The following is a 25,308-nucleotide window of genomic DNA, read 5'->3' as shown; positions in this document are numbered from 1 at the left end:
CGATATAGTAATACAGCCGCCATAGCAGGCTGATAAAATATTACCTTAGTTGGTCACGATCCTTCAAAAAGGAGGTCTTTTGATTCTTGATGATCATAATGCATGAGTAGTAACTGGGGCTAGTTTCATAAAGAAAGCAGGTGTTTTGTGAACCGTAACTTAACTGTAAGTTAAGCTTCCATCACCACATTAGGACACAAGTTTGGGGTTTCTGATAGAGAGCGGCACCTACAGATTTAGCAACACCACTTGCAGTAGAAACCCGATATTCCCTCAGGGTCAGCTCCCCAGGCCAGCCCCTCTATCTGGCTAGGCTTTTAAGATGCGGCAATTTGGCTTAAGAGCAGAACACTTCTTTAAGTCCAATGTGTAGGGCATACAGTATAACGTACTACTTTAAATGTTTGTGATCCTGGCTACCAGGATAATATTCCAAATGCACTGACTAAATATTTCCTTGTATGGTGCAAATATGTTTTAAAGAAACCAGTGATTGACATGCAGTTCATGGGCTGAAGTAGTTCAAGTAGGGGGCTATGTCAGCATGCGTAGGCTGCAGAGGAACAAGTAAAGGTGTATTCCATGCTGAAAAGAGAAGGAAACATCACAGCTGAAACGTTGTTTCCTTTCTTCTTTTTTCAGAATGGAATAAACTTTTACTTGTTCTATGCAGTTAATAGTTCTTTTCAAACAGCTATATAATCAAGGCAGTTATCAGTCTCCCTGTAATAGCATCATTACCACCTCCTGGTCTGATCTCATTGGATATCAGAGCCATAGAAGGCTGGATTTGGTTGGTGACTGAGAACAGAGAGGGGCTCGAGCTCAGTTTCTGGGTGATCAGGTGTCTCCAGGGTCTTGTTCCCCCTGAACTCTGCGTTATACAAGTGGACTGATTATGTGATTAATGACACTGTGCATAAGGGTTAAAAGTACCATAAGGATTATTTAAAGGGCTGATAACCCTAACATTCTGACTGAATTCTACTCCAAGCTGCGCTCTGGCCTACCTAAAGTTCCCTTTAATATAACTGGTGAAACAATTTCTTAGTTCTCTACTTGATTGGCAATGTATTAGGGCTGCTGGTGCATAAGGACTATTTATGCATAGGTAGGTGCTGCATTTCATTTAAGTAAAGCATTTTATATTTTTTTAATTAAAGTATACTTAAATAATTATTCCCAGTTCACCATTGTACTTTGAGAGTTTTATTATATATATATAATACATTTATATATTCTTAAAAAACTACACATTTCGCGAAAGATATTTTCTATATTCACTATATATTTATTCATATAACCAGTTACACTGGTTTCTCAGTCTGACTGAGTTTATATAGCTGTTTCCCAAGCTGTTCCAGTCTCTTCCTATATTCCAGATTTCCATAATTGCATTTAGGGACCCCCTGGAAACCATACATGGCACCCCAGCAGGCTGCAGCAATGACGGCAGTGGAATCGCTGTCTCCGCCATGAAAGAAAGCATGGTCAGCGAGTGACGTCCAGGAGTCGCCAGCTCGGAGAAGACCATCATATGCTATCATTGGTGCATCATGACCACTGCTGCCTGCCCAGCCACTGTAGCTCAGGGATTTATAGAAATTATCTCTCTCTTTGACACCATATACCTCTGGAAACCTGGCCTTACTTTTTCCATCCAATATTCCTCTTTTGTTCAGATAGGCTTTCCATTGGTTTTCAAAATAATCCCTGCAACACAATAACATAGGCATAAGATGACTTAAAATATTTCTTCTCTTTGACACTGTGGGTTACACCTGAAAATGTATAAGTGGCATAATTTGTTCTTTGTTATGCAACTTTCTTCTTTCCTTTAAGGATTTATAAAAATGTAACACCACTGTTTATTCAAATAATAATGTAACAATTCATTTTTTCTAATGATAAACTTAACTGAAATTCTCCATGAAGCACATAGTTACCGACTGTGATAAAATCATGTACTGTACTTAGAAGTTAAACCATGTACAACAGAAACGTGAAATATATTGCCTCCTGTTGAATCCACATGCTAAACTTTAACCTTCACGCTGAACTCCCTGATGGGGAATGTTTACAAACTTAAAAGTTTTAAGTGCTTTCTGAGTCCTGGAGTTTCTTCAGAAAGCTACTTCACAGACAGGAGGGTTAGGGTGTAGAGAAAAGTATATATAAGATGTGTAGAGCCATATCCTCTATGAGTAATACAACAATAAGCCTCAAATACGATGCTCCTTGTATGTATATAATCAAGTTTGGCTTGACGAACGGACACTTCAGGCTCAAATCTCTTGGTTTCTACATTTGTTTGCCTCTACTGGAGTATCTTGGTTTGACAGCTGTTTCAAGGCTGGAAATTGTCATACAGTATGAAATAACTTTGTAATTACTGGTTAAGCCCCACAAAAAATCAATTTGAACTGGTGTAAGGCACTCACCAGGCCCGTAGGTTATCTTCAGTGTAGTGGCCTGACTGACGGACGTAGCTCTTGGCATTCTCCAATGTGTCGAGGAGTCCCCGGCCCCACTGCTCGAGGGGCTTGCCTTGGACAGCGTAAGAGGTGAAGAGGGCTGTAGCCAGGGAACCTAGGTAGCCCGTGGGGTGGTGATGGCTCATCCGCCCACTCTCCACGCTTACTGCCACCAGCTGCTCCTCCTGGGAAGGGTGGGGGAACCGCAGCCCAATGCACATAGCCCTCATGGCCGCACCACAGCCACCTCCTTTGGGGTTAAATGGGATTTTCCATCCATCCTTGACATGTGGCTTCAAAAACTGAATGGTCTCAATACATGTTACACCTACAATAAGGAGACAGTAGACCGTCACTCTTCAATAAAAGGTGATTTATGTCATAGTCCTATACTGGCTTTAACGTTCTGCATCCAGCTTCTCTATACTATCAGCTCAAACTATATCTTTTTTTAAAAACAACCTATTCAAACCACAATATTTCATGCTCTCCCTTCAGTTGCAAGTTTACCAAAGATTCCAACATTGCATAAAAAACTGATGTTGTGAAAGTCCTTAATCAATGCAGTGTTCATTCTTTTTTCAGTCTGATCTTTTGGCGTGACACCCGGGACTGAATCAAAAAAATGTATCACTTTTCAAGTCATGATATGAAGAGGTATATTGGAGAGGTGTTTTAATGCTGCCCTGGGTGCATGGTGCACCACTACCTGGGTCATTCTTCTGAACAGGCACTTTTCCTGTAATTGTTAGTTAGCACAGTAAATATTAATCAACAGAGTATTACACAAAAGAAATCTGTTAAATATTAGTATAAAATCTTAGTTGAATTACCAGGGGCTCTTCCATCCATGTCATCCAAGCAATCTATGTATTTCTGGGCAAGGACATGATATAGATCTGGCAGCTGTGGCTTCTTCCCCACTTGAACCAAGGCCTCTGCTGTGGCAAGGTGCATGACTGTATCATCACTCACTCTAAAATCTTTCACATCAATGTTTTTAAGGCCTCCCATTTTAGTCAGCTCCGTATGAATCGCTTCTCCACTCCGGGAGAATTCCCAGTTCCCATTATTGTAGCCCAGAGCATCTCCAGCTCCACTGAGTACCATGGCAGCCACATATCTCTCCTCTAATGTCACTGAGGGATTAGACACCTGGCAAGCAGAAAATGAGAGGTGTTTCAAATAATGTCTTAAAGACCGAGCAATAGAAGGCTGTAAGCACTACACTGGACATTATAGCTATTTCTCCAAGACATTTGATCTTACCTACACTTATCAACCATCTCGTTTGACTTTTTAGATTTTATTTCATGCACACTTTGCATACCTCATTTTGGCCTCTTCAGCTTCATCGTGTTTAACTCCCTGTCTGTGTCTCATGGAGAGCAAGCTGGGGTATGCGAAAAGACAAATTCCTAATGCAAGAAATTGTATATGGCTCATAAAGTGATCTTATCTTTCTTAAATGATGCTGCCTGTCATCAATGAACTAGTGGAACAAATTACCCTTCCTGCAATTGAATCTGAATTTAAGATAAACTGTATCCTGGCAGCTGTATTGGCAACTCCCAGTAATTAGATAAGAGATGACAATTAGGAAATGATTCTCAAAGGATTTTTTCTCCCAACACATTTAATGATTAAGGATGTTACTACTCACAGTATATACTTCTAATTGGTTTTGCATTTCATTATTAGTTTTTGTGCACCATTAATGTTTAAGAATTTGCTTCCTATGTACTTACACTTAATGTAAATTTTGGATAAGTTGTATTTGGCCTGGATAAGGGTGTCTGCTCAGAAAATCCATTCAAAACACTACGAATATACTGTATGTACAACCAACTGTGACTTCTAGACTATGCGATATATTCCATATATTTTAGCTGACTTCTATATGCGCTTGGAAACTCAACACAGGTTTGGGACCTCCTCAGTGTCACTGGGAATGAGCTGCCTGACCCAGCTTCACCAAGAATGAATGAAGGAGAAAGTTTGTGTCTGGACTACCTGCAAGATACCTTTGATTCTTTCACATGACCTACTGTACCTTGTCAGACTCCTTGAAGGGCATCTGGAGTCTGCAACTGTCCACTCCACTCACACTGGGATTAAAACTATCCGGTATCTCCTTAGAACACATCCCATCCAGCTGTCGGTTTGACGACGTGTCTTGTAAATTCTTAAATAAAGAGACTGTGATGATCAAGGCAGTCAAAACCAAGATGCAGAAAACACTCAGTACTATTTTCTGAAACATGCAGAACAGAGAGAGTTCTCTCAATATTCTCTTAATGTATCTCTTTTTTTTATCCAATTAAATGGTGCTGGAAGAATGTAATTTTGTCAGGAAGAAAGTGAACTGCTGATTTAAACTCTTCTTTCACCTGGAAGGTATACAAAATTAGATTAAATTAGAACAGAATCTGTGCTTGCAGTTCTGGTTATATAAGTAGTATTGATCTCAAAGCATTTAATTCATTTTTGTCACAACAATATCTCCAGATAATATGAGAAAGGACTACAGGCGTGTTTTAAAGGCATCAATTAAATAATAAATAATAATATCGGCATGCATAACTGGATTTAAAAAAAATGTGAATCATAAAAAATAAAAATTTCAAAATCTTAAAAATGCCACGTTAACTATGTTTTCTGAAATCCCCTTTTTTTAAAATTAGGGATGGACACACGATGACAAGCAGATCGACCAAGAACACTCGGCCATGACACAGCATTCGTTTTTTCAGTTCTATTTCTTAAATAACATCTCACTGCTCAGTTTCACTTTCATTAAATTTAAGAAAGAATACCAAATCGTATTGTCTTACATAAATCTTCCACAAAGGTGCGGTGGCTCTGTGGCTAAGGATCTGTGCCTGTGTGGCTGGAAGGTTACCGGTTCAAATCCAGCGGCCGGCAGAGAAATCCTACTGCCTAATAGCTGACCCTGCGCTCTGACCCCATCCAAGAAATTGCATATGGCCAATAAAGTGATCTTATATAATAACCGCCCGTATACAGGGCTGGAGACGCCCTCTTCCCTTTTGTGTCTGCGTAGATGCGATGGTGTATCTCCCCTGTCCCTATGTGTGTAACTTTAATAAATGTCCTGCCAACCCGTGCCAGAAACTGTTTCTTTCCGTTACAGTACCCTAACCTCAAAATAACTGGACTAATACAGCTAATAAAAAGCTTAAATATTCCCAAATTCACAAGATGATATTTCTGTTTGAGACCTTCAGTATAACGTAATGAAACGAACCGTTTCAGTTTTAATGAACACATTTGCTCTCCGTCTGAATATGGGACGGAGGATATGTTGTTCAAAAGTCAACCTTTTTCGTATTTATCGCTCGATACCCATATATTGAAATTTGTCAAAATTCTGAAATACCTCAAAACGATAGTCGTACTCACCACTAAAAAAAACAGATCAGTTTTCTTCCCTTTCTTGAAGAGCTCAAAAAACAGCACCCGCAGCACAGTAACTAAACGCACAAAATCTAGCAAACTCCGAGTTTACGACACTTCCTGGAAAGTCTGCGCCTGATGTCACGGCCAGAGCAGAACCAAACAGGTGCGACAGGTCTCGGTGGTCCTTGAACAAGTGGATGCAGTTGAAATGACTCTGTATTTCACGAACTTCAAAATATAAACTGTATTTGTATACAAAAAATATAGTTAAAGTAGCCTATTTCATAAAGGTATAAAAAGATTGTAAATAAAACAAAATCGTAAGCCGAAAAGTGGTCTTATAATGTAACATTAAACATTGATTTTAATGTACAATATAATGCCATTTCCAGTACGTGAGAAATAAACACTAAGAATGTTATATTCCCTCTATATATCACGGTGGTGTGGAGCACTATGCTGAGCCGAGAAAACATGCTATAGAAAAACTTAGTTCCCCCAAACGTGCAATGTTTTATTCTTAGTTTTGACAAAGCCCGTGGATTTTGAAAATCTGACATGACGCTTGTGTGTTTTGAATAACAGAGGTGGCCAGATTATAACGGGAAAATACTCGGTCGTTTCTACTTGAAGATCTGCATTATCGTTGGTGATCTACAGCCTATCCAGCCACACAGTTGTTCGTGACTGCGTTCCATGACTGACAACAGAAGTTTAACTGGCTTTTTTTTAGCGAGAGTTATCTGAAAGAGCTTTTGGGCTGTTAAAAAGCAGGTTCTGTAGATTTAAAGGACAACACATGCACTGTCTCCATTATATCAGTTTAGATGCTACAGTATGTACTAGGACCAGTTTGGTTTGGGGCAGAGTCTGCGCACACGACCACATTTTTACGTCTGTGTGAATGCAGCCGGGAAAAGATCGTCACCAGGTCACACATCCATAGTTTTAAAATCTGCACAGCTGCGTGGCTTCTCAAGATGTACTGTGCTGGAAATGACACGGAATTAAAACAGTGGCTGACAAAAACTAAGTGTTTTCTATAGTACTTAGATATACTGTGCTGCCGCCTCTTAAGTAAGGCAGGTGAAACGCCTGCGAGAAAATTAATATATGTGTGAATTCCATGCTGTGGCAAATTTGTTGTCAGAAATTGTATGGAATACAATAGTAAATTAGTAAATAGTAAGTAGTAATAAAAAATGGCATTTCATGTAAACAGGTAAGCTACTGTATATAAAATATTGTAACGCAACGGGGGCTCAGGCGGGCGCCCTTGCCGCATCTGGTCGGCCCCATCCCGACTGGAGGCTCGAACCCGGGACTTCCACGTCTCTCTGCAGCGACCTAGCCCCGTGAGCTAAAGAGAAATCTTTCCACAACCCAGTAGCTGTGGTCCTGCTATCACAGGGAAGGGCGGTGACGTCACCTGCTCTGGTACGCCGGCTCTTACACACAGTGCTTGTCGGCCGTAAGCGTTACAATATATTTAAAACATGTACTGTACATCATTTAAGAGTGTCAGCAGTAATCATCAGTGTTTAACGCTTAAATGTTGTGATACACAATCAGGACAAAGATATCGATAAACAGAAAAAAATGCCTACTGATACATTCATTTTCTAATGGCTTCATCCAATTTAGGGTCATGGGGGAGATGGAGCCTATCTTGTGCAAGGTTGGATACACCATGAAGGACACACAGACACAAGGTCCATAACCTCCGTGCTTTTGGGAGGAAACCACAGAACCCAGCGGAAATCCACATGAAAACAAGGAGAACATACTGTACAAACTCGATACAGATAGCACCCGAGGAATTGAACCTTAGGCCCCAAGCACTGCTAATCACTGTGCCACCACACCACCCTAATGCCTACTAATAAAATAGAATAATTACATTGTTGTGAAGCTAGCTGTTATATACAATATGTGAGGTGTTTCATCTAACATTTGTAATTTATTAAACAAGAGGATGCTGTGTTATTGTAAGTATGTTGCTTATTAATCTGTTTCAATTTCTTACACTATCTTCTTACCATGGCAACTGGTGAAAACATAAACTGAAAACCCTGTAGACAATAAGGCAAAGACCGAAAACACGGAAACACCAAGAACATAGCGCTAATTAATCACATGAGCTGGTGAAATATCCACTGAGGTGTGAAATGATCTATAAAATGTTTTTTGGTACTGTTCACCATTGCTATACAAGAAAAAGATCTGCAATGCAGCTGACACGTACAATGAACATAGACTTCATAATCACAGAGAAAATAAAGGACAGACTCCAACCGGGTGTGAAATATTAATGATATTGGAAAGCTGCAACATGCTGTGTTCTATGAACACATTTATGGGCATATATCATTATATTATAAATACTTATAATATAATTAATGCAACATTAATATGATCATGGATAGGCCATTCATCTGTTCTGATTTTCACATATAACAAAATCATTTGCAACTCAGTGCACAGTATCTTATTATCATCATAGAACTGTGAAAGAAACATCATGGTGATAGAGGTGCATCATAATACTGAAAGATCTGCTCCTTAATATTGCAGAGGGTAGGAGGACTTTCTTACACACTATAACATCACTCTTTAACTGTTATAATAAAAGGCTGCTTGTAGGCATGTCATTTTTATGACAAACATAGGATTAATTTTATTTATTTTATTCCAAAAACTATTTCAACTGCACATATTATCGCGCCGTATGGTATAAAGCGGTTTGGCAAATGACATGACATGACATATTATCGTGATAAATTGTATTGTCTACTGTGTGGGAAACACAAAGGGGAATCAATTGTATCCTCTTCTGTTATCGTCATCTCTGTGATCTCTGCCTCTGTTTGTTTCTACAATGGATGGCAGTTCTCCCTTTAGACCGTCCACAATAAGTCTGTGTCACATGTTGTTGTGACACAGATGACTCCATTATTTAAAAACAAAAATGAAAATCTCACAATTTCCACCTTTTGTCCCTACAGTACTTCACTGTCAATGTTAACTTTGAAAGTACATTCTGAAAGGGTAATATGAAAGAAATTTGTCTTCGGTGCAGACAAAATAGTGCCACTCAAAGTTGTAGTTCTATTTTCACCACTGTTAGCAACATATAACCATATGTGTTATGCCACAGAGAGAAATAAAATGAAAAACAAGACAAAAAAACATGCATGGAATTGAAAGGTCTTTGTTGAACTTTTTTTATTGTTAGTATTGGATAAGAGAAAACAGTCAAGCATTAGATAACAACAGAAGACAAGAAAGAAAATTTAACATTTTCACGAGTTTGATAGGAGAAGTATAAAATGCAAAGAAACTGTATTTTAAAACATACACTGATACATGTAAGACACTTGGGATCTGTGTACTCTCTTTACACATCAATAGCCCATGGAATGAAAGTTCCAGGCTCAGCAGCAGGTACCTGAAAAAGCAAGACAAAAATGGCAGCCCTTAATTCTCAGCTTGCAGGATATTCAGTCACTCAATGTGCACATAAAACTTCATATAAGTGCATCTTTGATACTGATAGCTTATAACATTGTATTTAAAACCTGATTTTTTCAAACTGAAGACTACTAAGACCAAGATACTGTAAGGTATGTCAGCAAAACTAAACTAAAATATGAAAAACAATGAACCCCCTACCCGAAATATCTTGATTGCATAAGCATTGGGCCCTTGGAGTCCAAATGAATATTTGGTGGAAGCACCTATGGCAGCTATTACAGTTGTGATGTTTTTTGAGTAAAACAACACAACACAAGCTTGGTGCATTGTTTTACCCAGCACAAGCTTGTAGCAATTTTTCCCATTCTTCTTGGCAGATTAGCTCAAGATCTTAAGCCTGCTTAAGAACAGCAGTTGTCAAGTTTTTGTTTCACTCATTTACAACTGTATTTTACACAGGACTTTTATTTTCTTTTACTTCAGTGTAGCTTTTGGCATGTGCTTTTGATCATTTTAGTTTTAGGTCTTCAAGATTTTCCAGTAAATTGCTCTATCTATGTTCATCTTTGACAAGCTTCCTACTCCCTGCTAATGAGAAGCAGAATTATAACATCATTCCGACACTACCATGGCTGACTGTATGAATGGTTTTGACTGAGCTAGGTTTGTGTCAGATAAATTCCTTGGTACTTTGAATCACAAAGTGACAGTTTTATGGTCTCATCTGACAACAAAACCTTTTGTCACAACTTTGCTGTTTCACTTAGCTACTATTTCAAATCCATACAGTTCCCCTTTGTGGAGTGAGTGGGATATTGTTGATCCAAGGACATTTTCTCCTATCTCAGCTACTGAACTTTGTAATGCTTTCAAGGTCAACATTGGACTCATATGGGCATCCTTCATCCGTCTCATCCTTGCCCAGCTGCTCATTTTGGAGTAACTGATCTTCGCATGTCTGTGTGCGTTTCACTTTTTCATGATCAACTTCACCATGATTAAAGAAACATGAAGGGTCTTTAAAATGTTTTTGTACTCTTTCCCGATCTGTGCCTTTATACAGCTTTGTTCCTGTGTTTTTTTAGATGTCCTTGATCTTCATGTTCGAATCTTAAGCTTAAAAGTTGCATTCTGAATAAAGAGACAGGTGTATTTATTTTGAACCACAGTTAATGCACAAAAAAGAGGCTCCTCAATTAATACTGTATCTTGTTTTGTTAATTCTCCGTGCATAAATTAATTTAGACTGGCAACAGAAAAGAGTATGAATACTTATGCAGTCATGAAGTTTCAATTTTTCTTTCATATTATCTAAGATCTTTTTTCTGCTTTAAATGGGTGGAGTATGTTGTGTATATAACAATATTAAATGCAATTTCAAAGTGTCATGACTGCAGGCTGTCCAGAAACAAAATAAGAACTGTGCACTGAATACTTTTGCAAGGAACTGTAAAAAAATTTGACAAAATATTTTTTATTTATAAATATGATATTATAAACAGTTGCAGATTTCCCATTAAGCACTGTAGGCACAGTGCCTAGGGCTTATGAAATTTTAAGGGCCTACGAAGGAGGGAAACACTAGTGACTAACGAGAAACAAGCTGCTCGCGATGCTTGTGATCGACTCTAGATGCTCCAAGTCAATAATCATATGCTATCTAGCGGCTGTTCTAGAAACTAGAAGTATCGAAGTGATGGTCGCTCGACTTGCTCCATCGATCACGTGGTTTAGCATTAGAACAGTTTAAAGTGCATCATGTCAATCGATGTAATTCGATTGGCGTTTACCCCTCTTTTTGCACATTTCGGCGTGAAAGTGCCTAGGGCCTACTAACACCAAAATCCGGCCCTGATTACAAACGCCTTTCATTAATTGAATTAGACCTATGGGGATAGTGCAAATTGCAGAAAACGTCTTTATTAAGAATTAGAAAATCATGGATAAATCGTTCATTATCATAAGTCAATGAATCACTCTTCATAAGATAAGATACCACAAAGAATCAGGAGTACTTTTACACCTTCTGTGCCAGTTCACCTTGAATGTGTTACTAACATCAAAAAAGCCTCTTTGATACTTTAGCATTGGTGAGCCTGTTTTAGGTACCAGAGGACCTGTTTGTTCTGGTTGTATGCAAAATCATTTCATATTCATTTGATCACCCATGCACCAGGACACTCTGGTATAGTTTTTAGCACAACAGATCTAACCCACTTGATCTGGTTTTTATTGCATCTAAACTCCTACTGACTTTACCGAATCAATCATTGTCAAATTTTGTAGGTTATGTAAAACAAATATTTGGAACACTGGATTTCCAGGATCAGGAGTATGTATCACTGCATTCGGGATTCTTTGAACAATGTTACTTACTGGTGATCTGTTTGGAACACTCTCGAGTCTTAAATAAGAAAAATACTGTACTTTTAATCAGAAAGCCATACCATTTGTGTGAACTGATCCACACAGGTCAAGCAGATCTTCTCTGGCGTGGCTGGAGAGTTCAGGGGAAAGTTACCACTCAGCCCACTGTCTTTCCTTGCTGCAGCAATCGCCTCTTTGATGGCAAAAAAGATGGTGCACCCAAAAAATACAGTTGGCTCACCAATGCCCTGCAATAGAGAAGCACAAGTTCCATCTCATTTAAGAACTAAACAAGGCACTTGAAATAAAACCCCTGTTTTTAACATGTAGCATAGAACACAGGTATTTCATGTCTTGAAATATATGTCTTACCTCTGAATACAAAAGGTCATAAAGAATGTGCTCCACCCTCCCTCTAAGGAACATCTTCATGAAAAAAGCCGATCAGATTGAATCCCACTCATCCTTCTAGTTGCAATATACTATAGGCTCCAAAGGCTGTCATATTTTAATGAATATCCTACATTTCATATCTAGGATCTTTGTTTGCAAAATCAGGTTTTCCTTATTACCTGTACTATTTTGTACTTGCACTACATTCATTTCACAGAATCTAAAGCTCTCAAGCATTCAATCTTTCAGCGATTACGTCACAGTAAAACACATTTACAATTGTATTAGCAAAATGAGTTTTATTATATGGTCTTATTTGGTTTCACTATTCAGTTTAAATATGAAATCAGATAGCTCTAATCCAGACTGCTCAGCTGAACTCAACTGTACAGTGCACGTCTATGTGGCTTTGCCACAGATTCTCTTAACTTATGGAAGTACTGTATGTGAGAAAAAGTCAAATGTAGAATCAACTTGCCTTTGAGAAGTAGATTGCATGTGGGTTGATTGAATTTGCCAGGAGAGAGACATTAAGATGGGGTGGGATATCACAGAGCACAGGAATTTTATAATCTGATGGGCCTCTTGTCAGAAGAACTCCCTCTGGAGAGAACTTCAGCTCCTCAATGGTGTACAGTCCAAGCCCCTGAACAAAACCCCCTTCAATCTGAAAAACAAAATAACGTTTTATATTTCTCTATGCTATTATGATCATGTATAACTAATTATATTAATAATCCTTACTGACCACCTCATTGACATTCTGTCACTGATGCTACCCAGCCCTAAATTAGGTCCTGCCAGGAGGGAGTTTGATGTCCCAGGATAGACTGATTCATAAACATGACACAGGACTCATGTCAGTTAATCAGTTTCCTTCCCAGGATCCTCACATTTCAAGGCAGTACCAGCCTTGTCATGGTTTAGTTCAAGTAGGGAGCTGCGTCAGCATGCGTAGGCTGCAAAGGAACAAGTACAGGTTTATAACATACTGGAAAGAGGAGAAAAGAAACACAATGTTTTCGGCTGTGGAGCCTTCTTCAGGTGTTCTTCATACTCTTCTTCACACCCGAAGAAGGCCCCACAGCTGAAACATTGTGTTTCTTTTCTTCTTTTTTCAGCATGAAATAAACCTTTACTTGTTCCTGTCATAGTTTATACACATACTGTACATATACTCATATACTGTATATATATTATGAGTACATATATGTTAATAATATACTGATTAGAATTATGACAGGAATATATTCACCTAATCTGCATATTGTTAATCCTTGTCTCATACAACATCCAGCTACAAATTATGCTGCATTTCACAATGCTAGCAAAAACAACAATTCTGTTCTTTATAATAATAATAATAATTGCTTACACTTATATAGCGCTTTTCTGGACACTCCACTCAAAGCGCTTTACAGGTAATGGGGACTCCCCTCCACCACCACCAATGTGCAGCATCCACCTGGATGATGCAACGGCAGCCATAGTGCGCCAGAACACTCACTACACATCAGCTATCAGTGGGGAGGAGAGCAGAGTAATGAAGCCAATTCATAGAGGGGGATTGTTAGGAGGCCATGATTGATAAAGGCCAATGGGAAATTTGGTCAGGACGCCGGAGTTACACTCCTACACTTTTCGAGAAGCGCCCTGGGATTTTTAATGACCACAGAGAGTCAGGACCTCAGTTTTACGTCTCATCCGAAGGACGGCACCTGTTTACAGTATAGTGTCCCCGTCACTATACTGGGGCATTAGGACCCACATGGACCGCAGGGTGAGCACCCCCTGCTGGCCCCACTAACACCTCTTCCAGCAGCAACCTTAGTTTTTCCCAGGAGGTCTCCCATTCAGGTACTGACCAGGTACTGACCAGGCTCACACCTGCTTAGCTTCAGTGGGTTGCCAGTTGTGAATTGCAGGGTGATATGGCTGCTGGCTGCAAGTGTACTTTTCGTCTGGGTGCTCCATTTTCCTCAGTCCAAACTACTAGTATTTTAATTGGCTTCTGTAAAATTGGCCCTGGTGTGAGTGTGTGAGTGTCTGTGTCTATGCATGCCCTGTGTGTGTATCTCGGTATCCTGTCCAGGGTGTCTCCTGCTAGGTGCCCAATGCTTCCCAGGACAGGCTCCGGTCCATCATGACCCTGAATTGATAAGCAGTTATTGACATTGATGTACTGTATTATTACTTAGAATGTACAAAGATGATTGTGTTTGGCTGCATTATTGGGCAATCTTTTCATCTGCCACACAGAAGCAGTTGTGAAAGCATACAGTACATGTATACCTGCCCGATGTCAAGAGCTGGGTTGAGGCTTTGGCCAACATCCATCACGATATCCGTTCTTACATTCTGCAATTCAGAAAATAAGTGTTAACAGTTAAAAGACAGTGGAAATGACAAGAGACATGAGGAAAAAGTAAATTGCACTTTCTCTGATTTCAAGCCCTTTAAACAGAGAGGCACCTTATGATCTCCAGTTAGGCAGTCAATTTCTACTTCTGAGCAGCAGGCTCCAAAGGTGAAGTAATAGTAGGCCTGTCCCTCACTCTTTTCCCAGTCGACACTTGTGTGGGGGCCCCTGTGGTGAAAATAGTTGTTTAGGGCTCAATCTTAATCACATTGATCACATAAAACTTTAAATGCTTTACTGTAAAGGAGAGCAATTAAGTTGCTCCATCTTAATTTTCCCTTGTTGGTAACTGGTCTTACTACAGAAGACAAATGTACCCTCAGGTAAAACAAGGTGAAGAAAACTTACATGAAGAAGCCTGTTGCAGATAAGCTCACTTTCTGACAGTAAGCCTCTTTTATCTGTTAAACGGATTAACACGAATATTAGATTTAACAGCCCATCTTAAAAAAATCAAATGTTATGTCTTGCACTATTGCTTGTTATATAATTATGTGTTTATACTGCCACACTGCTCTGTGTTGAGTGATTTATAAGTATGCATATAAATTATATATATATACACTGTATGTTTTTAAGTAGCACAGCTGCTATACAGTGCATCTACTACCGTTTTTAGTAAGACTGCAATTTATAACACCATCACTCTTGTTATGATGATACTTCCATAATTGATCAAATAAATATTAGTTATATGATTAATATTATTAACCTAGACATTTTCAAATCCATCGTTATTGCTAACATGTTGCACTGGAAATCTAGGCTAATTTGATTTTTGAGGAAATAAAATTGCTTCAGATTTAAATGCTTTCAGACTAAATGTTTTCAAACCAGATAAGAGAGAACTTTTGTTTGAAGAAATGTACAATTACGACAGTTTGTGAAAAGATAAACAGCTATTTCTCCGAAAAGGACTGTTAAGAGTTACTCTGATTGTCGGGTGAGTATCGTAAATCCTTACCCACTCTGCCCAGGTGTATTTGGGGTGCTCTCTCATGATTGGCTCAAGACGGTTCATCAGTTTTTCACAGCCATCCTAATTGATAATTAATATTAATATTATTATTAATATTAATATTCTATTAGGACTAATATTTTAATTTAGCAGTTGATCGGTTTGCCACACTACCAATACCTTTAAAGCCACAAGTTTTTCCAATTTAGTCATTATTTCCCGTGATTTTTCATGTACTGCTTGTATATTTTGTCTTTACTACGGAAGCGCATTGCTGCCACCAAGGGAAAAAAATAATAATTACGAGATAGCAACGATTACTTCAGTATATGTACAACTTGTTATGTTGTGCACTGAACGCATCTAGAAGCTACTGTAAACTTGACCGGCACTTCCGATTTAATGGTCGTGTCAACATCCAGTAGTGCAGAATTCGAAGGGATTTGCTTTCGACTGGGTCATAATGAAATCTTGCAATTTTTAGCAAATATGAACAGAATCATCATAAGCATGAGGACCACTTTTGTGGGATTTCGAGATTAAAGCAATAATGGATCCGTTATTAACAGTCACACGTGCAGTCAGTCCTACTGCTTAAAACTGTAATTCCGCATGTAGCGATATAGGTATTATGCAGTATGGCAATTGTGCTATCACGTGATCACATAAATATTTGATAATTTCCTGAATGTTAAAAGCCATTCAGAAACACCGCTTTAGGCGAAACATCATAGTTCACAAAAACAACTTGAACACATTTTTAAATATGCGTACTTCAGATTTTAACTTATTATTTGAAGCTTTTGTTTTTGTGGACACTGTCGTCGAAAATAATATTTTTTATTGAATTATGCTAACTTCCCTGTTTGACATGATAATATGTGGTTATGTGCTCTCTGCCTTAATTTCTAATCATGCCTAACTGGATATTCTAACTACTGTACATGTTGTTAAAGATGATTAAGTTTGCCTTCAATTATTTCATCCATTTGCATCTCCTCTTTATTTTTGTCTTATCAGTTGTGTGCTCTTAGAGCTTTGACTCCAGAATTTGCTCTGCTTTGTATTGAAGATCAGATTAAACCTTCTCTGTACAGTATGTTCACAGTTACTGTGAGAGATGGGTGAATGTGGAGGGTATATTTGCATATCCACAACCTTCACAGCCATGCCAACTGCGTCTGTGCCAAAGGATGCTGCAGATGGGGCAGCATTGGGCACATTTCCTGTGCATGTCTCACTGATGTGAATTAAAGACACGGGGATCTTCAGGACATGGCTGGCAACCTGCAAAAGACCAGTACAGAATTTATATTAAAATACCAAAGTCTTCCAGCAAATGCCCTTCACCGTGCCTTACTCCTGCTTAGGTGGAACTGGCCGATGTCTCACCCATAAACCTTCATACTTAAGCATGGTGAAAGCTTTTTTAAAAAGCTATTGACATTCCACAGGGCATTAAAACATAAGAAGAAACTTAGAACAATTTGAAATGAGAGGAGGCCATTCGTCCCATCTAAATTATTTGGTAGTTCATGATGGTTCATCGCTTTTTCACATGCATCCTAATACAATACTTAATATTCACAGACTCAAGATATTTTAGATCAGTTTACCACACAACTAATACCTTTAAATGCCACAATACCAATTTTCCTATTCTGTAATTATTGTCTAGAAATTTTTATGAGCTGCTTGTGTATTTTGACTTGTAGAATCCGGACCTGGCCTGGCTCGAGTAAAATTTAATACTGAGAACAAATAACTGAAAGTTAGGGGTAACATTATCAGAAATAGCCATTGTGCCATATTGTGTATACTTCTAATACATACTGAATGCAATGGTCACTCTGAATACCCATTCATGGGAATAACAGAGGTGACCAGAGATGTACTCAGACAATAAAACTTTTTGTAAAAACTTCTTGGATTTGGAGCACCATGGGGGATACATGTTGCGTATGTTTTCTTTGCTGTTCCCCAGAAACGCTCTCCCATTTGGCCAAGCAACTAATTTCACACCTTTTAGCAAATGTTTTTACATCACTACACAATTATATACATACAGCATATATCACTGTTAAAGGAGCTATTTACAATAGTACATTTTAGAAAATACTGTAAATTAGAATCCAGAAATAAATTAAAAAAATAATCAGCAGCCATAACACCCTGCAACTCACCACTAGCAACCCACTGAAGCTTAGCAGGTGTGAGCCTGGTCAGTACCTGGATGGGAGAGCTCCTGGGAAAAACTGAGGTTGTTGCTGGAAGTAGTGTTAGTGGTGCCAGTAGGGGGTTCTCACCCTGGGGTCTGTGTGGTCCTAATTCCCCAGTATACTGATGGGGCCACTATACTATATTGTGAGTAAGTAAAACCGAGGTCGTGACTCAGTAGTCATGAATAATTCCCGGGTGCTTCCCAAAAACAGTAGATGTGTTACCCCAGTGTCCTGGCCAAATTTTTCCTGGCCTTTACCAATCATGGCCTCCTAATATTTCCAGTCTATGAATTGGCTTCATCACTCTGTTCTCCTCCCCACTGATGGCTGATGTGTGGTGAGTGTTCTGGTGCACTTTGGCCGATGTCATATCTTCCAGATGGGTGCTACACATTATTGGTGTTCAACGGGAGTGTCTGGAAATGCGCTATATGATGACGATGATTCTTCTTATTATTGTAATTTTATAATATGTCATAATGTAATGCAAGTCCAGGGCAACAGACACACCTATGCAGCCATAAAATTCAAAATAGTGTTCTTTACAGTTTTTTAAAATTGAAAAAAATACCACAAAACAAACAAAACACCAATCTTTTTCGAGCTCTTGACTAGTGTCAACAACTAGTTTTAGTGTTCTTACAGTTTCTGACCATTACGTTGGATGCCTAGGCTGCTTACCATTCACAAGTCCTTCCCTCTAAGACACTTTCAAAACTCTTCCAAAAGATGCTCAAAACTCACAGTTCCAAAGTGCATGGTAAGTTTAACTTTCTCTGGTAAGTGGAGCACACACTGTACTGAAGAAGATCCTATTGCTCTCTTGATCAGGCAAGACCTACATGTCTAAAACCATGTTAAATACAGTATTCACCAGTACAGTGGTTCACCACCCTGGCGTATCATTGTGTCTCATAGTTTTTGTTCCATCTGGGCTCTTAATTACCACTTCTAATTGCACCATAAATATAACAGTTTAGATTATTTTTTAAACCAGATGCAGAAACAGTAGTCAAATTTATCGGTATATAACTACTTGGGTCAGTTTTGTCATCATTCTTGTGGATGGGCACTATCCCATGGGCCCCTCTCTTGAGAAACTGTTGGAAGAGTTGCGTCAATGGCTTCTGAATAATATCTCTTGTTTCCTTGGGGACAATTAGTAAGATACCATCGGGCCCTGGGGATATATTAAACTTGAGTGCTTCTACAACTTGAAACACTTTTGCCTCTTCTGTGCTACTGCTATTTAATACAGAGCTTTGTCCCTCCACTGCCTGAGGCGTAATGCTGTCTTCTTCAGAGTAAATACCTGAATTCAATTTTTCATTTATGTACATCAGCCACTTCCTTATCTAAAGATTTCCCTTTGTTGTCCTGAATACGTTTTACTGGATCCTTTGTTGTAGTACTGAAAGAATGTTTCATTATTTACTTTAGCCTCCATTGCAATATTCCTGTCCATCTCTCTCTCTTGTACTTTCTAATATCCTTTATAAACAGTGCTCGTGATTCATGCTGCTCCTTTTTTAACAGTTTTGAGTGATTTTGAACTATAAACTATTATCAAAAATCAGAAAGATTCTGAATTTTCTAATGACTATTGAGACTTGTCGTCCACATAACATTTGAGAAGATGCAATGACACCTCATCCCACCTGGATCATCTTGGTGTTGATACCCTGGCCCATCTCTGTGCCACCATGAGTGACCAGTACTGAACCATCCTTATAGATATGAATAAGGGCAGCTCCCTAAGGAAAGAAAGAAACTGTCTTCAATAAGTAAGCATTTCTGTAGTGACGAATGGATTACATACTTGTATGTTCATTTTCAGCAACTGTAGTACTGTAAATTAGTTGCTCCATATAATTTACACTAATCGCAATAATATAGTTGCATTGAGAATTGAAGGGACTTTGAAATATTCTTAGAAATTTTTAGAGTTGTTTTTTTTTTAATTAGTAAGGGGTGCATTGCATGGAAAATACCTTTTCAATGAAGAATAAAGTTCTGAACTATTAACAAGGAAGCAATGCAGATTTTTTGTCAAACCACACTTGACTTTGAAATTTGAGTAGTTAGTCCACTACAAAATGGGTTCGTTTGTTTTAGAAACCAACTGAGAAAGAGCTGCTGCACCTGGTTGTAGAAGCCTTTGGAAAAGCCAATGCCAAATTTCAGTGGCACTGCGGAGATGCCTCTCTTCTTCCAGCGGTTTTGGGCATTGAACTCCTCGATGGCCAGCCTCCTGTTGTGATAGGCCGACTTCTTCAGACACTCCTCCCAACAGCGCACCATGTTATGAGGGTCGAACAGCTGCTTGTGGTGAGTGTAAGACGGTTCCTTGTACATGTTTATATCCCTCACCTAGAGACACAGTATTGAAGTTCTGTGGTCATAGGAATAGTTACGTCCTCTCATATTTCAGAGATATTTCATGATTGGAACATTTTTTCTCAATTCTAATTCTCTTCACTTATCTTTAACACTGGCCTTAGTGTGTCCTTCGGGATGAGTGTGCTTCCCTTTTCTACCTCACAAACCCAAATGAGTTTGCTAAAACCCAAAATTGTGAGAAGAATGTGTTAATCTTAACTAATCAACACTTAAAGTTTATGCACATTTTTGTAAATGGTCAAAAATGTTGTATTGATGTGGCCTAGCATTATATGAAACACCAATGAGCAGTTTGCTAATTGAATCTGTTATGAATTGGTAGAGATGTCATCTCTGGAGTAAAACTTGAATGGCTAAGTGACACAGCTACAGTATGCACTGCTTAGTGTTAGTATTAGTATGCTGACTAATGCACTGATATACTATATGGTGTCATTTTCTACATTCCTTAACAGCCATAAACTGGTTGACAAGATTAACTTTAGTTCTCAAAATAGCACAACCATTCCTCAAGAGATGCTGAAATATACAGTATATTTCTCTCACCTTCTCAGCAGGAAGGCCACATTTGGCTGCCACTTCATGTAGCACACTCTCAATGATCGTCAGACCCTGAGGCCCTCCAAACCCCCTGAAGGCAGTGTACGACGGGAGATACGTTTTACAGACCAGGCCCCTTCCTCTCAGGTTAGGGATTTTGTAACCATTGTCCATGTGCAGCAGGGCTTTTTCCATAATCTAACCCCAAAAACAACAAGAATAATCACAGGGATCCATTTTCATCAAAGCAATTCTATAATATAAGAACCTGATTTTTAAATATCTTTCCTTTACTCACATACCAATCACAGAACCTCACAGTAATGCCATGTACTTGTACTATTGCATAGTAAATTGTAATGTGGACATACAAAGGAAGATTCATCCAAAGTGCTTCCTCCATTGCTGTAGTAGGTAATGTCTGCTGCAAGTATGGTTCCATCATTCATGAATCCCACCTATGGCAAGACAACATGTGAATGAATAACCGAGGACTGTAAGAATGGCATAAATGTGTAGTAAAGTCTATGCTTTGGAAATTACCTTGTATTTACCCAGAAAGGGGTGTCTTCCACTAGTGATCAGCATATCGTCCCCTCTGTCCAGCACACAGCGCACCGAACGGCCTGTCCTTCAGGAAAGACAGAAACACCCCAGTCATAATCTTTTCATAAGAAAGTATCTGTATTATCTGCAACCTCGAGTTTTGTGGTGCCCCTAATCAATCGTTGAAGTAATGCGACTTACAGTACTGAAAATGGTATTCACACAGTAGGCACAGCATACTTTAAAAATCATGTCATTGGATTTCAAAAACCGCATCTACCCATTTCCTTTTTTTTCCTTTTTTTCCTTCTTATGCAATACACAAAACATGCATTGAAACGGCACAAAGAACATTAAGTCAACAGAATACAAACGAAAACATATTGTACAAATCACACAATTCCAACACAATAACCTAGGACAGATTAGGTTTACAGTACAAACAAATACATAAAAAATATAGCAAAGGAAAGGAAATAGGACAAAAAGGAATAGGGGAGCCCAACTATTCAGGGTGGGATAAAAAAAAAGGATCCATCCATTTTCTAACCACTTTACCTAAAACATGGTTGCCGGGGAGTCAGAGCCTATCCCATCATGCAACGGGCACAAGGCAAGAAGCACCCTGAATAGGACACCAATCCATCACACTCACACCAGGGCCAGTTTTCTCAGGAGGCAATTAACCTACCAGCATGTAGCTGAATTGTGGGAGGATGTACTGTACAAACCCCACACACAGAGCACCCCAGGTCCAGTACTGGTCCCAGGACTATATGCTCGTTTTTAATCACAGATAATTTTATTGAATGTCATTCATACAATTAAAAAACACCCAAATATGCCTCAGGCTGGGAATGGTGCCTTCTGGTTGTTGAATACAAAAAAGGTCTGATATTTTTCACTCTGAGTGCTTCATTACCATACTGGAGCACAAATTAAATTAGACACATGTCCAAAAACACTTTTATCAAAACCTGAGGCTGCCTGAGTAGATATCAACACAGCTCTCCAGTTCCACCAGGGGGCAGGCTGGCCCAGTGAACGGAGAGGTCTGCTTTTATAACTCAGTTGGTGCCTTTAGCAGCAACGTGATGAGAACATAAGAACCTGCTGACAGTGATGTGTTGTCACAGAGACCAAACAGTAAAGATCGTGTTTCCATCCACTCACTGAAAAATCACTTCCGTTGTTTTCTTCCACTACAGAAAGAAAATCACCTAATCTTATGACTCCTGAAAAAACTCAACGTTGACAGTGTCAAGATTTCATAATTGTACATCACATACTGTAACTATGTCAACATATACTGAAATTATGTTCCACTCCAGGCCTTACTGTGCAGGATGATTTCCACAAAGAGAGTAATTAACTGCAGTTCTGGATGAGCAACATTTAATTGAAATAAAATTAGAAATACGACTACAGTTTTATACACAGATACCTGCTATAGAACAGCTGCTTTGACAAGTATTGTATGAATGTTATATCTTGGTCTTAAGAATTGTGATACAGACAATCACACAATTGATGTTTAAACCACACACAGAAGTATAGCAACACAAAGATCATTTCTGCTTTTCTGAGGATGACCTTTTTAAAACGTGAGGTCACCACGAAAGAAACAGCAAACGGCAGAATGAATTTCAAAATTCAGAGCACTGATGGTTGGTCTCTCTTACACTTACCAGGGCCAAAGGGATATTCAAATTGTGTGGTATCAGGATGAATTAATTTGGTCATTTTCCGATGCCATCTTATAGAAACACAACGTGCATTTGCCATTTGTGTTTTTTGGAAATTCAGAAATGGTTTGTTCATTAATACTTAGAGCCATTAAATGGGAACTGCAGTCCCAATGTTTAATATTATTAAATCTCGGTAACAAAATACATTTATTGACATTATTTTACAAATTTTGAATTAACCACAAAATCGTGAACTTTGTGAAAGTACTGTAGGTCAGCATGCTGTTGCAAAATTGCATTAGACTTCCCATGAATTGCAACGTGATGCAGCACCTTCCTACTCACTAGTCACCGTAATGACTATTGTAATGCGATCTACAGAATGAGCAAATAAGTAATTAATAATAATAATAATTGCTTACACTTATATAGCGCTTTTCTGGACACTCCACTCAAAGCGCTTTACCACCAATGTGCAGCATCCACCTGGATGATGCAACGGCAGCCATAGTGCGCCAGAACACTCACCACACATCAGCTATCAGTGGGGAGGAGAGCAGAGTAATGTAGCCAATTCATAGAGGGGGATTATTAGGAGGTCATGATTGGTAAGGGCCAATTGGAAATTTGGCCAGGACACCAGGACTACTCTTTTTGAGAAGCGCCCTGGGATTTCTAATGACCACAGAGAGTCAGGACCTCGGTTTTACGTCTCATCCGAAGGACGGCGCCTGTTTACAGTATAGTGTCCCCATCACTATACTGGGGCATTAGGACCCACATGGACTGCAGGGTGAGCGCCCCCTGCTGGCCCCACTAACACCTCTTCCAGCAGCAACCTTAGTTTTTCCCAGGAGGTCTCCCATCCAGGTACTGACCAGGCTCAGACCTGCTTAGCTTCAGTGGGTTGCCAGTTGTGAGTTGCAGGGTGATATGGCTGCTGGCTAAGTATGGGTTGTGCAGCAGACATTTCACCACAGAAATGTTCCAACATGATCTGCATGCAGAGTTAACAAGCAAGTAATATTTGTCTGCTAAACCGTCTGAAGTCGAGAACACTAATTCTATTGGATTGAAAGAGATGTATTTGCAAACCTGCTTGTTTACAATGTAATAACACATCATAGGAAGTTTTCATGCCAAATTCCGAATCACAGAACATGGCACTGAGCATACCTGGAAATTTAGTCTATTTTGTGATATAAATTGGTGATTTGTGAAGTCACAGTTTACATTCTCTTTTATTGCAGCTTGAAATGCACTCATCAATGCTGAATCTTTGTAATGTACAAATGTGAAATGTACAAATAGCATTACTGTTCCCTTTTAATTAGATAAAAGCATGCTCAGTTCATGCTTTAATTTCTTTTGTAGTTTACGTTACTGCTCTGAATGTTTCAAATCAAGAACATTTTGGTCCAGCAATCTTTATTGCTTTATTGGTGTACAAATCCAATTCAGTACAGTACTTATAATATTTAAATTGTGGTGGTGAAAGCATTTTCTAAAGGTAAACAGTGAACAAAATGTACTTACTTGTGTGCTGCCGTCGCTGTTATTGCAGAAATAGCTGCAATCTTCATTACCTTTCCACCAAAACCTCCACCCACCCTCTTCACATGGCATGTGACCTTATTGGCATTAGTGCCCAAAGTGAGTGCTACCACCTCCTGGGCAAAAAGAAATTAAAAACAGCAGCACAGTATAGAATTTAATCTGTCCACATCTCAGGAGGCAAAGAAGAAAAATTGTTATCTGATTGTATGTGATGTTCTGCTTTCTGTGATGCGCATGGGGGCGTCTTCTTAGCAACCTGCAGTAAAAGGCTGTTCTGCCAAAAGGGATTTTGTGGGAAATACTTTTACACAAAACTGACAATCTTTCATGCTGACGGTGTAATGGAAGTGGCTGAGAGAGAAAGAATTGTGCTGCTTTTATTGAGATGTCTCTTATTGTGTACCTCCTTCACATCAAGCATGGCCATTTCCATGTTCAGAACTGTTTCCATGTTTCCTTGCTTTTTCCAATCTAATCAAGTCAAGTCTGTTGTCTTCTTTATATAACAGGCCTCTTTTTCCTTTCAGTTCAAACATATTACATCTCTGATTGCCTAATGTTATGCTCTATTGATTGAAAACAAAAAGGGCTTAATAAACCCACCCTGCAGCACTATCATGGTCCAAATGATACATATTTGCTCATCTGATAAAGAGTCTTCCTCTGGCTGTGGGTATTATCACGCAACTAAAGCTCTATTCACTTTTATAATCATTACCATTCATGACATAGATAAGAATGTAAAGATTATCTGGTTTACTGTAATCACCAATTGCAGCAGAGGCTGTAAAACAAATACTGTAACACTGAGGAGCAGAGAACAATTCAAAGCATTCCAGTCACAACTCTG

At 38.9% G+C, this 25,308-nt stretch overlaps 2 protein-coding genes across 8 annotated transcripts in view; both read right to left on the bottom strand.

Moving 5' to 3' along the window:
- Positions 1–1,193: 1,193 nt before the first annotated feature.
- Positions 1,194–6,050, bottom strand: LOC148648853 (ADP-ribosylhydrolase ARH1-like). Of its 6 annotated transcripts, none has more exons than XM_088606886.1 (5): positions 5,898–6,050; positions 4,528–4,659; positions 3,308–3,629; positions 2,442–2,802; positions 1,194–1,713 (listed from the first exon to the last, which is right to left on the bottom strand). In XM_088606886.1, exons 2-5 carry the CDS (start codon positions 4,618–4,620, stop codon positions 1,308–1,310), a joined length of 1,182 nt encoding a protein of 393 aa, XP_088463012.1. In that variant the 5' UTR covers positions 4,621–4,659; positions 5,898–6,050; the 3' UTR covers positions 1,194–1,307. The 6 variants fall into 6 exon arrangements, with proteins under 6 accessions (XP_088463012.1, XP_088463010.1, XP_088463015.1 ...); XM_088606884.1 differs by having other exon boundaries at positions 4,528–4,864; positions 5,898–6,048; XM_088606889.1 differs by having other exon boundaries at positions 4,528–4,673; positions 5,898–6,037.
- Positions 6,051–9,104: 3,054 nt separating this feature from the next.
- The window catches only part of aox5 (aldehyde oxidase 5), a 52,529-nt gene continuing 36,325 nt past the window's right edge, over positions 9,105–25,308 (bottom strand). Inside the window, exons 22-35 of one of the 2 annotated variants that reach the window (XM_088606880.1) lie at positions 24,438–24,571; positions 21,211–21,298; positions 21,039–21,125; positions 20,674–20,865; positions 19,870–20,097; positions 19,386–19,481; positions 16,664–16,792; positions 15,512–15,586; positions 14,896–14,948; positions 14,601–14,715; positions 14,421–14,486; positions 12,658–12,795; positions 11,816–11,983; positions 9,105–9,342 (exon numbers count right to left, since the gene is read on the bottom strand). In XM_088606880.1, the coding sequence (XP_088463006.1) occupies positions 9,292–9,342; positions 11,816–11,983; positions 12,658–12,795; positions 14,421–14,486; positions 14,601–14,715; positions 14,896–14,948; positions 15,512–15,586; positions 16,664–16,792; positions 19,386–19,481; positions 19,870–20,097; positions 20,674–20,865; positions 21,039–21,125; positions 21,211–21,298; positions 24,438–24,571 (1,620 nt within the window). In that variant the 3' untranslated portion in view covers positions 9,105–9,291. Of the gene's footprint in view, positions 9,343–11,815; positions 11,984–12,606; positions 12,796–14,420; positions 14,487–14,600; positions 14,716–14,895; positions 14,949–15,511; positions 15,587–16,663; positions 16,793–19,385; positions 19,482–19,869; positions 20,098–20,673; positions 20,866–21,038; positions 21,126–21,210; positions 21,299–24,437; positions 24,572–25,308 lie in introns of both variants that reach the window. The other variant, XM_088606879.1, reaches the window with a different exon arrangement.

Source organism: Lepisosteus platostomus, chromosome 14, assembly GCF_059453375.1.
Source record: "Lepisosteus platostomus isolate fLepPlt1 chromosome 14, fLepPlt1.hap1, whole genome shotgun sequence".
Lineage (NCBI taxonomy): Eukaryota > Metazoa > Chordata > Actinopteri > Semionotiformes > Lepisosteidae > Lepisosteus > Lepisosteus platostomus.
Note: the sequence above shows the minus strand (reverse complement) of the source record. Positions and strands in the feature narration are given on the sequence as shown.